General features: G+C 40.3%; 1 protein-coding gene across 1 annotated transcript in view; it reads right to left on the bottom strand.

The window, feature by feature from the left end:
- LOC132826602 (transcriptional regulator QRICH1-like) overlaps positions 1-17,381 on the bottom strand; it is a 37,434-nt gene extending 20,053 nt beyond the window's left edge. The window contains exons 1-2 of the mRNA XM_060842558.1: positions 17,244-17,381; positions 1,539-2,576 (exon numbers count right to left, since the gene is read on the bottom strand). Coding sequence (XP_060698541.1) covers positions 1,539-2,576; positions 17,244-17,381 — 1,176 coding nt within the window. The remainder of the gene's footprint in view (positions 1-1,538; positions 2,577-17,243) is intronic.
- Positions 17,382-17,639: the final 258 nt, after the last annotated feature.

Below are 17,639 nucleotides of genomic sequence, written 5' to 3'. Positions count from 1 at the left end.
GAGAAGAGGAGAAATTTCTTGTAGCAGAGAGCTGTGAGGGCAAAGTCCTTGTGTAAATTTATGGCTGAGAGAAATAGATTCTAATCAGTAGGGGAATCAAGGAGGGTATGGGGAAAATGCAGGAAATTGGACATGAGGAATGTCAGATTAGGCTTGATCAAATGGCATATTCTTGTTCTTATTTCTTATGGAGTTTTAAAAAGTGCAGATTTCATGCAATCACAGTATTCAAGTGCAAACAGATTTATATGGAACATGTTATCATCTCTCCGAAAATGGTGCTCTTAATAAGATAGTTTATAGGTGCAATTTATTCTGATTCAATCATGTAAAGCGTGCTTTTCTGAAGATTTGTTACAGCTTTTCAACTAGGGCTTGACACAACAGTGAGGGGAGTGGCAAAGGGAGTAGAGATGGAGGGGGAACAACAATGGGCTGACATCTTCCAGTTCTGGTGCAGTTTGAGTGCAAAGTGATGTCAGCAGCACCAACTTCTTGTTCCATTGCTTTCGCAAAGCTAAAGTGAATCAGGAAACATTTCTGCATCACAAAAGGTAGTATAATCTGGAAAATGCTCCAAGACATTGGAAATATTGGGTCAACTAATAGCTTCAAAGCAGAGAACCATGCAATTTTAGTGGTTATGAGTTTAAAAGGAAAACAAAGTAAAGATGCCATGAAGTAAAGACGTCAAACAGAATGGCAAAAATGCTTGAAGACTGAAAAACTGTCCTAAAGTGGCTTCACACCAAAAAGACTAAATCAATTTCACAGACAGGAGCTGTATGTTGACTCAACAATACCTGACTGCTACACAAGTGAAAACCCTGCAATTTGTGGTTCAATATTTAGAAAGCTTACTTTCCTTTAATGTGTAAGTTCCTTGGTGTCAAATTGCAAGCTCGGAAGGAAATTGGTCTGAGTAAACTTTTTGATTTAATGCTTTTATCAAGTTGGTTCTTATGGTTGTAAGAAAGGATCTAGACAATACAAATTCTTTTGTGTTGCCAACTTTTGCACAGTGCTCCATTGTTCTTATACTGAGCAGTCAGGCCTATTTGGTCGAGCTATCAGATAAATGGCAATTATGGCTTGTACCATGCTCTTAAATTATTTCAGTACTTTAATTTGTACATAATTCACCCAGGGTGTGAGGACTATACCTGGAGCTCTTCAAGTCCATGCTAATAAGAACTACATTTGAAACTTAAAATTAACTGAAGATGTTTCGATCTCTGGTTACTTTCGACCCAATATAAATCAAGTTTGGTGAGCGGAGGAAATCTTTCCCCATTCCCACAATGCATCGTAAGTTCTAAGTTTCAAACGATTATTCTCTCGTTCTTACTGAGGTATCAGCACCTTGATGTACAAGTACAGCATGTTATCTTCCGATGAAAAATATCGTACAAATAACAGACAACGAAAATCCAATGTTCCCCCATTGGTTTAATTTCATTTACAAACAACAAGAACACTTCAATATATTAGTTTTCATATCAACCATATCATAAAAAAGGTTACCGAATATAGAATACCTGTAATTGCTGTGGATCCCAGTATTTCAGAGACTGATAGGCTCTCCCACCAGCTTGTATTGTAACAGGAATATGAAGGTTGCCATTCACATTCACAAACTGTGTTGAAAAAGCAGCTGTCACAGATGGCTGGATCATTTTATCCTGCAAGTTTTTCCCACCATCTGACAGTACTGGAGTCTTATCCTTGTCATCTTCTATTTTGATCCCAGTCATACTCATTGGGATTTCATCAATTTGTACTAAATTACAAGTGTCATGAGGAATTGAGGATTGGAGTACAGTTTGGCCTTCTGAGCAAGGTGCAGGTGTCGTATATATAGTCCATGATTCTGTATTGGATAACGGGCCTGTAACTGAAGTGGTAGCTGGAACAACACCATACAACTGACTGCTATCCACTGTAAGCAGCTCCTGACGAACAGGAATGTACCCTTGTTGTTGTGCCTGAGAAGACAAGGTAAGCACAGTGGTTACGGTATTTTGCACTGCAGGTTGACTCATGGTATAGCTTTCTTCAGTTGGTAAGTCAACTTTCCTTTTCTTCACAGGCTGTGGAACACTCGAAGAGCTTGGCCTTCTTTCTTGCGTTATTGAGTTGACAGCTTGACTGCCACTTTGTAGTTCCTCAGAAGATGTGTGCGACTGTAATTGGGCTTGCATTTGCTTTGCTTGCAAGGACTGATGGTTTGTTTGAATTTCCAACTGGTGGACTTGTGCTTGTACATGGTGAGACTGCATCTGCTGTTGCCCTAGTGGTGACCCCTGTGACGCATGTTGCTGAATTGGAGAACTAATTGGTCTCGACAACTCCAGCAATGATCCAGCAACATCAGCACTGTCCATGTAGATATAATGTCCTCTTTGCTGGTACATTGTAACAGGAGTTTGAACAAATTGCTGGATTTCTTCAGACCCTTTGCCATTCATGGAATCCAAAAATTCTTTCATGCGATGCTGTGGTATTGTCCGTGCTTTCATCCGTAAATATTCCTCATAGGGAATCGAATTCTCCAATGAATGATTCATTTTAAGCAACTAAAAAAGTAAAATGCATCATATAAGTAAGAACATTATTTTTCTTAGAATGTAGATCATTTAATTCCAAAAAAAAATCAGAGTAAGATAGATATCGGATTTAAAAAGGTATTGCTCAATAATAATAGGATTTTAACATTAACAACATGCACAAGCAAAATAAAGTGCCAGTAATAATCAGAACAAAAGTAAAGTGATATGAATTTTTTTTTAAAAAGTGTATAGGAAGCATGAAACAAAATAAATTAGCTGGAAAACGTACCTCAATACATCAACACAACCACTTGATGAAAGAGCAGTACTCCCAAAAGCTAGTGCTTCCAGATAAACCTGTGACTATAACCTGGTGTTGTGCGATTTTTAACTCCATGCTAAACATCAGGATACTAATAGACAAATGAAGAAATTTGCATGGTACTATTGTCAAGAGACTTTGGGTCAAACTTTTCTAAATAAGGCAGACAAAGCAAGGAGAGGACTTGTAAATGATGCTGAAATTGATTCACAGGTAACAAAGAGAGACTGAGAATTGTCAGGACAGAAGTACTGGATGTATTTTGACCTTATAAAGGGAGGAATTGGTTTAGCTTTCTAGAGTATCTAAAATTTGCAAATACTGAATGAGGGAAAGCTCACCAATATCAAAAACAAAGGTACATAAAATAAGGAGTGCAAGGGCAATCAACAATATTAACAGGTAACACGAGAGTTGGAAGAAATCAATCTCTGCAAATGACTGCATGTTGCTCAAGAAAATGGTGGTAAGCTGCCTTCTTTAACTGCTATAGTCCATGTGCTATTGGTAGGCCCACAATGCCATAAGGGAGGCAATTCCAAGATTCTGACCCAGTGACACCCAAGAAATGACAATGTATTTCCAAATCAAGGTGTCGAACAGCTTGGACAGAAGCTTGGGCGGTGTTCCCATGCATTTGTCACCCTTGTCTTTCTAGATTTGGTGAATTTGCAAGATGCCAACTAAGGAGTTTTGGAGAATTTGGTGTGTTTTGCAGGTGGCATAAAATGCTGCTCCTGAACAATGATGAAGAGACTGGATGTTTATGGGTGTGATGTCAATTATGTGCACTGCTTTCTCCTGCATCAAATCAAGCTTCTCAAGTGTTGTTGGAGTTGCAGCCATCCAGGCAAGTGCATTACACTTCTCACTTCTGCTTTGTAGTGAATGGTGAGGCACTGGGGAGTCAGGAGGTGAGTTGCTTGCAGTTATTCCTCACCACTGACCCACTCTTGGACCAAATGTACTTAGATGGCCAGTCCTGTCTAGTTTCTGGATGTTGATAGTTGGGGATCCAATGATGATAATGCTACTGAATGTCAAGAGATGATACCTCAATACAATTGTCTCCTATTGGAAATGGTCACTGCCTGCACTTGTGTGACATGCATGCGTTACTTGCCACTTGTCAGCCCAAGCCTAGAAATTATTCAGACATTGACACATTTGTACACTTTGGTAACAGAGGAATCAGCACTAGGAGGCAATGGCCTAGCGGTATTATTACTGGATTTTTAATCCAGAGATGAAAATGTGTTGCTGGAAAAGCACAGCAGGTCAGGCAGCATCCAAGGAACAGGAGATTCGACATTTCAGGCATAAGCCCTTCTTCAGGAATGAGGGGAGTGTGTCCAGCAGGCTAAGATAAAAGGTAGGAGGAAGGACTTAGCCTGCTAGACACACTTTCCTCATTCCTGAAGAAGGGCTTATGCCCGAAACGTCGAATCTCCTGTTCCTTGGATGCTGCCTGACCTGCTGCACTTTTCCAGCAACACATTTTCAGCTCTGATCTCCAGCATCTGCAGACCTCACTTTCTCCTCCTTTTAATCCAGAAACCCAGGTATGCCTGGGATCCGTGTGCAAATCCAACCGCAGGAGTTGATAGAATTTGAATTCGATAAAAATTTGGAATTAAGAATCTAATGATGACCACAAATCCATTGTTGATTGTTTCGAAAATCTTTGTTTAAGGAAGGAAACTGCCATAATTATCTAATCTGGCCTACAAGTGACTCTGGGCAATTAGGGATGGGCAATAAATGCTGGCTTAGCCAGAGTGCACTCAATCTGTGAATGAACAAATAATAAAAGAAGCAACTTGGTCTTTTTGAAAGCTATAAAAGCTGTTTTAACATTACAGCCTGGAGCAAATATCAACTAAATGAAGTTAATACAAAGTAAGTGGCATGCTGTGACATGCCCTCAGTGTCCTACATATTAATTAACTTGTAATTGCATTTCAACTGCAGTTGTGAGACTAGTATCCACAATCAGACATGAGCCAGGCAAAACAAATCATTTACTTTGTTCAGCTCTCCTCTGCTGGGATCATTACTGACCTCCCAAGGGAGAAATCTGTATATACCTGCATACACAGCTGCAAATAGTTAAAAGTTAAATTTCTAAAGAAACAGAGAGCAGAATCCATAACCTTTAAAATATTTCAAAATATAAAAGAACATTTTAGGAAGTACCCCCCCCCAAACATCGCACAAAACTCTTTGCACTCACTGAAAATCTGCACCCATTTAAGGGAGTGCCGAACTATCACTTCCAGGTCATGCCCTGACTCCTTTACACTGCAAGGCAGCATCAAATCCAAAATGGAAATTACTCTGCATTATATTAAATTTAATGCAAATACTGAAAAGGTTTTGATTTACTACCCCATTGAACTGACTCCATTATTCCCCAATGCTCCTAAAACTGAGATAGGTATATTCTTGGTTCGTAAGAGAATCAAGGGTTACAGAGAAAAGGCAGGAGAAACGGGGCTGAGAAATGTATCAGCCATGACTGGATACTCCAGCATACAGAAAGCTCTATATTTAAAACATTTGAACATATTTCCTGCATCCTCACACAAGAAAGTAAAACACACAGAATACTGTAGCTTTACATAAGTAAATACCCGAGAGATTACAACAACTTGACTGCAAACTAGTGAATAAATTAGAGGTAAGCTTAACCAACCTGTTCAAATGATGCAACTATTGTGCAGCTGAGTCTTCTAGCCTTCATACAAGTCTGATTTTGTATATAATTTTAAATCAACCTGTTCAGACATGTTTTAACACCTCCCAGGCAGGTGGGGCCTGAACACAGACCTTCTAGCTCAATTATAGAGCCACAGCACAATAAATAAGCTTATAACCCTGACTTCAAGGCACAAACTTAATGATAGTCTGAAGTGAATTTATTCACAGAATCTAGGTTTTGTTATCTTTACACCTCTCCCTTCCCTACTTAGTTACAGTAATTAAAAGAAAAGATACATTAAATTCTAACTAATAAGTCTGATTTTATACATTTTTTAAAAATCAACATGATCAAGCATATAAGAACCTCTGAGGCAGGTTACACTTGAACCCAAGCTTTATGGATCTACTCAAACTAGAACCATGGAGATGTACAGCACGGAAACAGGCCTTTCAGTCCAACTCGTCCATGCCAATCAATCAGTTATCCTAACCTAATTTAGTCCCATTTGCTAGCACTTGATTCGTATCCCTCTAAACCCTTTCTATTCATATACCCATCCAGATGCTTTTTAAAATACTGCAATTGTACCAGCCTTCACCATTTCCTCTGGCAGCTCATTTCATACACACATCACCCTCTGCACAAAAAAGTTGCCTCCTTAGGTCTCTTTTATATCTTTCCCCTCTCACCCTAAACCTATGCCCTCTCGTCCTGGACTCCCCACCCCAGGGAAAATACTGTCTCTTTATCCTATCCATGCCCCTCATGATTTTATAAACCTCCATAAAGGTCACCCCTCAGCCTCCGACTCTCCAGGGAAAACAGCCCCAGCCTATTCAGCCTCTCCCTTTAGCTCAAATCCTCCAATCCTGGCAACATCCTTGTAAATCTTTTCTGAACCCTTTCAAGTTTCACAATGTCCTTCCAATAGGAAGAAAACCAGAATTGCACATAATATTCCAAAGTGGCCTAGCTAACATCCTGTACAGCCATAACATGACCTCTCAACCCCTGTACTCAATGCTCTGACCAAAAGGAAAGCACACCAAATGCCTTCTTCACTATCCTATCCTATCCTATCTACCTGCGACTCTACTTCTCCAAGGAGAACAGCTGATTTCTCGGATCTCTCTTCTGACTTGCACCTTATTGAGGGTGGACAAACCTTCGGGATTCAGAAGATGAATTGCTTTGTTCTGAATTCTCAGTGTCTGACCTGCAGCTCTAGTTATAATTTCTAGGTAGCTGGTCCTGTTCAGATTCTGGTCAATAATAAAACTTCAGATGTTGATTGTGAAGATTCAGCAATAGTAAAGCCATTGAATATCAATGAGAGATGATTAGATTTTTTTCTTGTTGGAGATAGTCAACACCTAGCACTTCTCTGGCATGAATATTACTGTGTGAATGGAGACTGCCTCAACTCTATCTTGGCTTTGCAGTTCTGCAGATACGGTATTGAGAAACCAGGGATACACCTGACACTGATCAAAACCCAAGCATTTACTTCACAGCAACCAAATCAATATTTTCCAAAAACACCAAAATTTACAACAGGTCTACTGACCACAGTCTCTATGGTTCTCAAAGATTTTGCTAACTTCTATGTATATTAGATTTCACAGATTATGTGAATTGTTGACAGTAATTGTCCACCTAGGAAATTCTGTGTCTCTGGTCACGGGTTCTGGGGTCCTTGTGTGGTTAATGAACCTGATCCCAAAGCCGCATCGCTGACCACATATTTGATAAGTGTTTCGGGAAGTGAAAGAGGTCCTTGGCCACGCGATCACTGGCATTTCTGACTCTAGTTTGTTTTCTATACTTCCTCTTGCCAATGAGTATTGTTAAATAATTATGTCCCTTCACACAAGAGTTTCCTCCAAGTTTCTTCTGAATGAGACTCTCCCATGCAGTGACATGAATAGTGTATTTCTTGAGGGAAGCCTTCAGGACATCTTTGAAATTTTTCTATTGCCATCTTCTTGAGTGCCTTCCTTGAGCTGGGCAAGGCTGATTTGCTGTGGTAGTTATAATTCAGGCGTCCTAATCATATGGCTGGCCCAGCAGACTTGATTATGGTCACAATGTTAGGTGCTATTAGCTTCTTCAAGGACACTGACATCGGTATACCTGACCTCCCATCTGATGCAGAGTATTTGTCTCAACAGAGTTGATGGTACTTCTCAATGAAACTTCCGTCCTGCCACAAGTCCATCAAGTTTGATTTTATCTTTGCTTATTCACTTCTCATGATGCTTTGAAATTAAGGCATTCAGCCTGCTGAACATTGCTGGCTGAATCATGTTACTCTAGCATCTTATAGGATAAGAACAATCCAATTCCTTTCCATCACTATGAATCACTTCTGCCCACAGTCATATTCATAACTCACTCCATCTTCATCTCAAATTCCATAGGAAGAATGCATGGACTTCTTAATGTCCAAACTGTTTTCATCCTGTCACTGTCCCTGCCCATGTAGTACACAATTCAGTTTTTCTTCCTTCTCCTCTTGAGTAGCCTTCAAACTTTTTTTATCTACAATCACACCAAGTCTTAATTAGCCTCTCAATATCTTCAAATATTTGATATTTCCCAAAAACTCCCACACTCAACTTCTTAAATCTCTACATGTCCTATATTTACAAAGTCTTGTTAAGGCATTATAAAATACAAAGGGAGAAATTATTCCTGCTTGTAAAAGGATCAAGACTGAGATAATACAGATTTAAAGTATTTTCAAACATAGCAAATTGGATACAAGAAAAATACCTTTTCACACAATGAGTAGTTTGAGTCTCTAATGTACTGTCTAGAAAGCATGGTGTCAGCAGATTCAATTAAGGCATTCAAGAGGACACTAAATCATTACTGAATAGAAACAACGAACAAGTGTACAGGTAAAAGACAAGAAAATGGCAGTAAGTCATAATGCTTATTTCGAGAGCCAGTGCAACCATGATGGGTGATGTCTGCCTTCTGAACTGCAACACCTCTGTATTAACATCAGCTAACTATACCCTTAGAGTCCAGCCAGTCACTTCCTGATCAGGACCAAGACAGTTCCAGTCAAGAGTACAGAGCTTGCATCATTTTCCAATCTCTCTATAGCTTTCTATTAACCATTCTATTTCACTCTGCCTTGCATGGAACTGCTCATTAACTGCTAACCCTAGAGTCTAAGTCTCCTCTCTCCTCAAAGAGCTCTTCTAACATTGTTTGATTTGCCTCAGTAACCCTCTACAGGCAATCATTCAATGACATTTACAAACACAGGAACGGCTTCTACATGACTATTAAAGACAGCCATATTTATCTCTATCAATGACCATCTTGGAGAACTTGAACTAAAGATTTTATGCCTTTTGTACACAGCTTAGTCCAAAAGAATGAAAACTTAAAACACTTATACAGCTGCAGAATTGAATTAATGAATAAAAAGTTTAAATTATAAGTTTGCCACAAATTAAATCATAAGTTTGAATTTTATTCAATAAGTGATTTATGATTTTGTCATCTCCTTATTCCCTTGTTCTTCAACAACGTATAGGGGAAGGAATGTTGCTTCTAGTGCTGACCAATATTCCTGACTTCCACGATGAGGGAAACAGAATCAGCATGGAAGATTATCAGTGGATTTTAGTTTCAGTGTGAAAAAGATTTTCTATCAAATTATACTGCAAACTGATTTACATATTTAAAGTCATTGCTCAGTTTCAACGTAAGTGGTGGAAAAACATTGGGGAGAGCAGCTGCAAGTTTCCAGACTGCTAAGAAATCAGGAAAAATGCCTGTCAACAATTTATACAGAATCCTTTAAAATCTTTGAACCTTGCACACCAAATGTACATATATGATCCATTTAAAAATAGTAAACCGCCTAATACAAATAACTTTCTAGAGGGTCAATGTGGACTTGCTGGGCCAAATGGCCCATTTCCAAATGGTACACTCCTTCAAATTAATCACCAGTAAGGATGAAACATCTATGATATTATCTAACTGGTCACTTTAATTGGATATATTAACATACTGTAATTAGTAATGCAAAGTCCTGGATGAATAATCTGAAGAAATACTCTATATTTATTACCTGAGCTGCTGTATCCCTTTACTTCATATTTATAGTATCAATTATATTTTACTCGGCATCTTAAAATTACTTTACAGCATTAAAGCTAACTCTTATAGTGTACTTAACATAGTAAATACCAAGGCATTTCACATGACACCAAGCCACATGAAAAAGCTCAGAATAACGAAGATCAGATCTAAGCTCTGCTGTCCTGCAACATCCAGTTGTGAATGATAATAGACATCTAAACCAATAACCAGAGGAGGCAGCTCTACAATTATCTATTTAATAATGGGAGACTAGGACATCGTTCCAAAACTAACCACATCCTCATCTGTACTGCTACAAACGTTGACACCTACCAACTATGTTCTGTCCACAAAAAGCAAGAGAAATACAACCTGACTGATCACTCAAACAAAAGCAGAAATTGCTGCAAAAACTCAGCAGGTCTGGCAGTATCTATGGAGAGAAAGCAGAGTTAACATTTCAGGTCCAGTGACCCTTCTTCAGAACTGATGGTGTCTAGGAAAAGGTCACTATTTATGCAGAAGATGGGATGGGGTAAAGTAAATGATGATAGGTAGAGATCGAGCCCAAAGAATGAAAAACAGATGGACTAGGTAAAAGTCAGCCTGAAGAAGGGCTGATGCCCGAAACGTCGATTCACCTGTTCCTTGGATGCTGCCTGACCTGCTGCGCTTTTCCAGCAACACATTTTCAGCTCAGCCTGGGAAAACCAATAACTGCTACTAGGGACTATTAGTAGCTGACGGTGGGTTGTGTATGGCAGCAATCCACATGATGACAAGGTTTGGAGTGCAGAAGTGGGGGAAAGAGATGGGGAAAGGTGCTCAAGACCTAAAATTGTTGAACTTGACATTTCGCCTTCTGGACACAATTCCCAAGCAGAAAATGAGATGCTGTTCTTCCAGCTTCATTGCAGCACTGCAGCAAACCAGAGACAAATGTTGGCCAGGCAACACAGTCAAACATTGGCCATAGAACACAGTGGTTTGTTGAAGTGGCAGGCAATTGGAAGCTCAGTGTCAATCCTGAACACAGAATTGAAGTGTTCTGCAAAGCGGTCATGCTGTCTGTGCTTAGTTTTCCTAATGGAGGGGAGACCACGTTATGAGCAGCAAGTACATTAGATAGATTAAGTGAAGTGCAGGTAAAGCATTGCTTCACATGGAAGGTGTGTTTGGATTCTTGGATAGTGAGGAGGGAGGAAGTAAATGCACAAGTGTATTACTTCACATCAATTTACTCTTGATCATTAGCAATGTAATCGAAGAGGAGAGTATTACCAAGCAGCAGTTACATAGCAATGACTCACCTACTTTCACAGTTTGGGTTCTACCAAGGCCACATTACAGCCTTGATCAAAACATCAATGAAAGAACTGAACTCAAGAGATGAGTGATTGTTTTGATCAAATGGGAGCATTTGTCAGAGTGTGGTATCCAAGGAGCCCTAACAAAACCGAAGTCAGTTCAAATCAAAGTTTTATTGGTATGTAAGCACCTCCATCATAGATGTAGGCAGCAATGTGTACCATACGCAAGATGATCTGCAGCGTTTCACCAAACCATATTTGACAGCACCTTATGCAAGCAGATGACCTTTATCACCTGTTATGACAAGACCAGTGGATCCACAGATAATCCACCAGCTGAAAGACCCCCTACAAGTCACTAACCATCCTGATTTCTTATTTATTTGTCACATATATTTGAAAAGATATAGTGAAGTGTTTTGTTGCCATCTGAGTTGCAACTAGAGTAAAAGGAAATAACGTAAAATAGAGCTCACCTTCTGTACAAGGTGTCAACAAACACAGCTGCATGCCTTTTAAAAGATCTCTGCAAGTTCCAGGCAGCGCCACCACCATTACCAAAGACCCTGATGTGGGCCTACTAGAGCTAGGAAACCTCTTTCAGGTATTGCTTGGAATGACTTTACAGTTTGTTCAAAAGCTTTGGATCCCATTAATAGCACTGTGGGTGCAATTACACCAAATGGGCTGTTTACAAAGATCACTCACCATCACTTTCTCAAAAGGAATTAGGGATGGATGGTTGGTAAATACTGGCATTGTCTCACAACGTGTGGGTGTTTGTGACAGACTAAATCATTTTAAAAATAATATACTGCCTTGACTGAACTCAAGACATCCTAAAAATCTTTACAGGAAAAAAAGTACTTTTGAAACGTAATATTTGTTATCATGCAGGAACCTAGCATTCAATTTGCATCCAGCAAACTCCCACAAATAACCATGTGACAATAACTTCTTTAAGTATTACGGCATGAAGGTGAAAGAATGGCCGTGACACTTAAGATAGTCTTCCTGCTTTTCTTAAAAAAAAATGCTATGTCATTGTTTTGATGTTCTTCTGAGAAAGGAGACAGTTCCTCAACTTAATGTCACATCAGAATGATAGAATTTCCGACATTTCGACACTTCCTCAGTACTGCACTGGACATCAGTCTAAAGTTTGTGCTCAAGTCTCTGGAGTGAGCTTTGAACCCACAACCTGAAGGAGACATGTTATCATTGCTCATACAGAAGAATATATTAAGGCAAGTGACCCCAAAAAAGCTTGGTTCAAAGAGAAAAGGTCTTTAAGCATACTTTAAGGGGGAGAAAGCATCAGAGTTAGAGAGGCTTTAAGGACAGAATTTCAGAGCTCAGCACCTAGAAACTGTACATATAGCTGAAAGCTGTAGAGTTCATGAAAATGAAAATTTACAGGAGGCCATAATTACATGAGCACAGACACCTCAGAGGGTAGGATGGGAGATTAGAGTTGGGAAGGACAAGACTTTGGAGACACTTGAAGACAATGATGAGATCTTTAAAACTGAGGTATTTCCAAAATAGGAGTCAAACTACAGGAGCAATGGGTAAACAGAACTGCATGTTAATATTGAAACAAAGTTTGTGGAGGTGAGAAATGGGAGAAGTCTAGAACGCCAAATTTAGAGGTAACATATGCATGGACAGTGGTTTCAGTAGAAGATAAACTGAGGTTGAATCGGAGATTGGACACATTATGGGAGTAGAAGTAAGCAGCCTTGTTGATGGAGTCAATATACAGTCAGAAGCTCATTTCAGGATTAAACAGAGTTCCAAGATTGCAGTCAGCCAATTCTCAATCCATGCTATTACCATGGTCCTAAAACCATGGCCCTTGACTTATTTAGCAGCCTCCAGTCTGGCACCTTGTCAAAGGCCTTCTGCAAATCCAAAAAGATCATGTCCACTAGCTCTCCTTTGTTTAACTTGTTTATTACCTCCTCAAAAACATCTAACAGACTTGTCAGATACGACTTTACATTGACAAAGTCATGCCGATTCAGCCCTGTTTTACTAGTATTCCACAATCTCCTTAATAACAGGCTTTAAACTCTTACCAATGACCATGGCAGGCTAACAGGCTAATAATTTCCTGTCTCTGCCTCTCTCACTTTAAACATCAGCCATTTTCTAATTCTCTTGAATCCTCCATGACTCTGGTACTGATCTTTCAGGAATCACTGATGTGACCACTATCTCCTTTGGAACCCTGGTGTGTAGTCCACCTGGTCTGAGCGATTTATTCACCTTCAGGCCTTTCAGCTTCCCCAGCACATTCTCCATAATGATGGCCATGTCACTCACCTTTGCCCCTGACTCAAAGATCTGATATGCTACCAGTGTTTTCCACCATGAAGATTGATAAAAAGTACCTATTCATTTCTTCCAACATTTCTTCGTTCTCCATTACTACTTCCACAGCCTCATTTTCCAACAGGCCAGTTTTTACTCTTACCTTTTATATATCTAAAAATGTCTTTTGCAATCCTCTGTTATAGTACTAGCTGGCTTACCTCATTTTCTCCCCCCACACTGCTTTTTTTTTAAAAAAGTTATCCTCTGCTAGCTTTTAAAAGGGTTCCCAATCCACTGTCTTTGCATTAGTCTTTACTGCGTTGAATGATTTTTCCTTTTGCTTTTACACTGTCCCTGACTTTCCTTGTCAGCCATGATAGCCATGCCTTCCCCTCCATATGTTTCTTCTTCTTTGGGATGCATTTCTGCCTGCCTCCCAAATTACTCCCAGAAAATTGGAGCTGTAGTGGACAGTGAAGAGGGTTACCTCAGATTATAACAGGATTTTGACCAGATAGGCCAATGGGCTGAGAAGTGGCAGATGAAGTTTAATTCAGATAAATGCGAGGTGCTGCATTTTGGGAAAGCAAATCTTAGCAGGATTTATACACTTAATGGTAAGGTCCTAGGGAGTGTTGCTGAACAAAGAGACCTTGGAGTGCAGGTTCATAGCTCCTTGAAAGTGGAGTTGCACGTAGATAGGATAGTGAAGGTGGCGTTTGGTATGCTTTCCTTTATTGGTCAGAGTATGGAGTACAGGAGTTGGGAGGTCATGTTGCGGTTGTACAGGACATTGGTTAGGCCACTGTTGGAATGTTGTGTGCAACTCTGGTTTCCTTCCTGTCGGAAAGATGTTGTGAAACTTGAAAGGGTTCAGAAAAGATTTACAAGGATGTTGTCAGGGTTGGAGGATTTGAGCTATAGGAAGAGGCTGAACAGGCTGGGGCTATTTTCCCCAGAGTATCAGAGATTGAGGGGTGACCTTATAGAGATTTACAAAATCATGAGGGGTATGGATAGGATAAATAGACAAAGCCTTTTCCCTGAGGTTGGGGAGTCCAGAACTGGAGGGCATAGGTTTAGGATGAGAGGGGAAAGATATGAAAGAAACCTAAGGGGCAACTTAGAGGGTGGTACATGTATGGAATGAGCTGCTAGAGGAAGTGGTGGAGGCTGGTAGAATTGTAACATTTAAGAGGCATCTGGATGGGTATATGAATAGGAAGGGTTTGAAGGGATATGGGCCGGGTGCTGGCAGGAGAGACTAGATTGGGCTGGATATCTGGTTGGCGTGGACAGGTTGGACTGAAGGGTCTGTTTCCATGCTGTACATCTCTATGACTGCCATTTCAGATCCATCAACCTTCCCGATTTCTTCCAATCAATTCTAGCCAGCTCCTTCATCATACTTTCGTAGTTCCCATAATTGTAACACTGTTACATCTGATTCAAACTTCTCCCTCTCAAACTGCAGGGAGATTACCATCTTAAATTGTGATCACTGCCCTAGAGGGGTTCCTTTTTCTTAAGCTCTGTAATGAAGTCTGCCTCATTACAGATCACCAAATCGAGAACTGCCTGTTCCTTAGCGGGCTCTACCAAAAGCTTTTCCAAAAAAAAAATGACCTCAGATATTCAGAAATTCCTTTTCCTGGGATCTGCTACCAACCAACCTGATTTTCTCAGTCCACCCACATTCTTATCTCTGATGATTACTGTAACAGCATCTTTCTTACATGCTTTTTCTATCTTCTGATTTATTTTCTGCTCCACATCCTGAGTACTGTTAAGAGATCGATACAAGACTCCCATCAGTCCTTTCTCTTTTGCAGTTCCTTAATTCTACTCACAGAGATTCCATACCATCTGACCCTACATCGCTTCTTGCTGTCTTTCATTTCTTACGAACAGGTCAATCCCATTCCCTCTGTCCATTTCCCTGTCCTTTCAATAGGTCACATATCCTTGGATATTTAGTTCCCAGCTCTGATCCCCTTGCAACCATATTACAACGATACCCACAACACTGAAATTGGCAAGACCAATCTGTTGTTTCAAGCTCATTTACCTTGTCGCATATACTTCATGTATTTAAGTACAACACCCTCAGTCCTGCATTGTGTCCCCTTCTGGAAACTTTAACATTGCCTGAGTCCTAATTTCACAAGTTCCAAATCTTTTATAGATAAAATCATGAACAATGATAATTAGAAATGCTTCATTTTGATTACTGCTGAGTTGCAGATCAAAATTGTAGAAACAAGAGTAGCCCTCCAAACCTGCTCCATAGTTCAAACATATCCTGCCGTTCTGATTGTGCTCCCAACATTGTCTTCAAATCTGCCTCCATAATCCTTGATTCCCTTTGTTATCAAAAATGCTATTAAGTCAACCTTGAATACATTCAATAGCCCAGCTTCTACTGGTCTCTGGGGAAAGAGAATTTCACAGACTAACAATGCTTTTAGAGAAAAACAAAATCTGCTCATTGCCAATATAATTAGAGGACTGTCAAATGCTATATTAGATATGATACATGCTTCATTAAGACTGAAGTCTGCCACCAAGATTTCTATTCGTTTTAGCTTATATCAATAGGATTAAAAAGTTTCTTCTCACAGATGTAACACGAAAAGAAATTTAGCGGACTCGACGTGACAAGGCCATAGGTAAAGATCTACAGCACAAATTAACACTTATCCCAGACAGTTCCTCACAAATACAGCTGCTGCAGAGACAAAAATAAGGCATACCGGTGCAGTCGTAAGTCAATTACCACAGCAAAACCTTTACTCTGCATCTGGGTTGTATTAAACAAAAAAAGCTTTCAATTAACAAAATCTTGCTCAGTAACATGATACCTATCCCTAAGGGGAAGTAAAACTGTTACAATAAAGAACACAGCACTCACTTTGCCATAATTTTACAGGAAGATTCAGTTTTAGAGTAAACTAAATAGTCCCTTTGATTATCCATTAAAGTCATCCATTGTAGATATCAGACAGTAAAAAATAAACAAATAGTTTTACAACCCATGGCAGGTATTTTATTGTAAAGAGGCACCCATTTATCTGTCATGAGATCAAAACTGGTCCAGTCAGTGCCCATAAAAGTTACAAGTGAATATACTGTCAAAAAGCAGATCCGTTTAAAAGTGATTTTTTTTAAAAAAACTGAAACCTGACAAGCAAATACAATCAATTAACCCTGCCTGACAACGATATTTAATGGGACAAAAAAAATCAAGCTCATCAACTGTTTTGGTGGTTGAAGGAACATTTATATTCTGCACATAATAAGCCAATTTTACACAACTGACACTTTTTAAAAAGAGATATTTGAAAATGCTCGGACCAATCTACTGTACATCACTATCGATGTAAGCAGTCACTCTGCACCCGAGAATGTAGAATGCAAGTACAGGCCTCAAATACCAATAATACTTGGTTTCCTAAATTGACAGATCTGCTCAAATCCATCTGTTCAATGGATTGCGATTTAAATGGGAAAAAAAAAGTTTGCCTGCCCGGTGCAGAGGGAAAAAAAATAATAATTTTCAGAGTTCGAAAAAAATTGCACAAGTCAAGAGAATCAAAATTTACAAGATAAACTAGGGGCATATGAAATAGTGAAAACAAAGGAATTCATGCAGTGGAGGAATGAGTTACGATCTGTCAGCCACGATCAACAGCTGCAGGCCTCAATCCTGCACCGTATAGCCTGCCCCTGGAAAGAGGTGAGTTATTTCATTGAAAGAGAGCGAGGTTACAGGAGCCATTCGTGCCGCTGCTTGGGGTTTCTGCTGAGAGCGGACTGGCAGTGGCCTGGGCCCCTGAAACATGCGGCTCCTGAGCAGCGGGGCCCAGCCGCAGGAGTTCTCCTGACTTTCACTTAAAAATTCCTTACGCCGCATCTCTTCATTTTTGCTTTACCTTTGTTTTAAACCTCGCTGAAGCGCCGCTGGCTACGGTCGAAAAACGACAACCAACATCGAGGAGGAGGGAGTAAAGAGGAGGCGGCCGACAGGAGAACGCTGCCGCCGCTGGAGAGGCTGCACCAGTCACGCGCATGCGCGGCTCCCTCTTTTTTCCACGAAAACGGGGCGGGTCCCATTAAGCCGCGCCCACCAGCGCGACGGAGCGCATGCGCAGCATTGGAACTTTTCTCCCCCCTCTGCTTTCGCCGGGTCACGGCACCGAAGGCGCGCGTGCGCAGCTCCCATTGTCGCGGGAACCTCCGGCTCTGCTCTGGACACCGCCCCCCTCCAGCGCCCGAGTCGGCGCGCACGCGCGTCTGCACGGTCGCGAGCGGGCCGCCGAGTTTGCACA

The sequence above is a fragment of the Hemiscyllium ocellatum genome, chromosome 23 (genome assembly GCF_020745735.1).
Source record: "Hemiscyllium ocellatum isolate sHemOce1 chromosome 23, sHemOce1.pat.X.cur, whole genome shotgun sequence".
In the NCBI taxonomy this organism is placed as follows: Eukaryota; Metazoa; Chordata; class Chondrichthyes; order Orectolobiformes; family Hemiscylliidae; genus Hemiscyllium; species Hemiscyllium ocellatum.
Note: the sequence above shows the minus strand (reverse complement) of the source record. Positions and strands in the feature narration are given on the sequence as shown.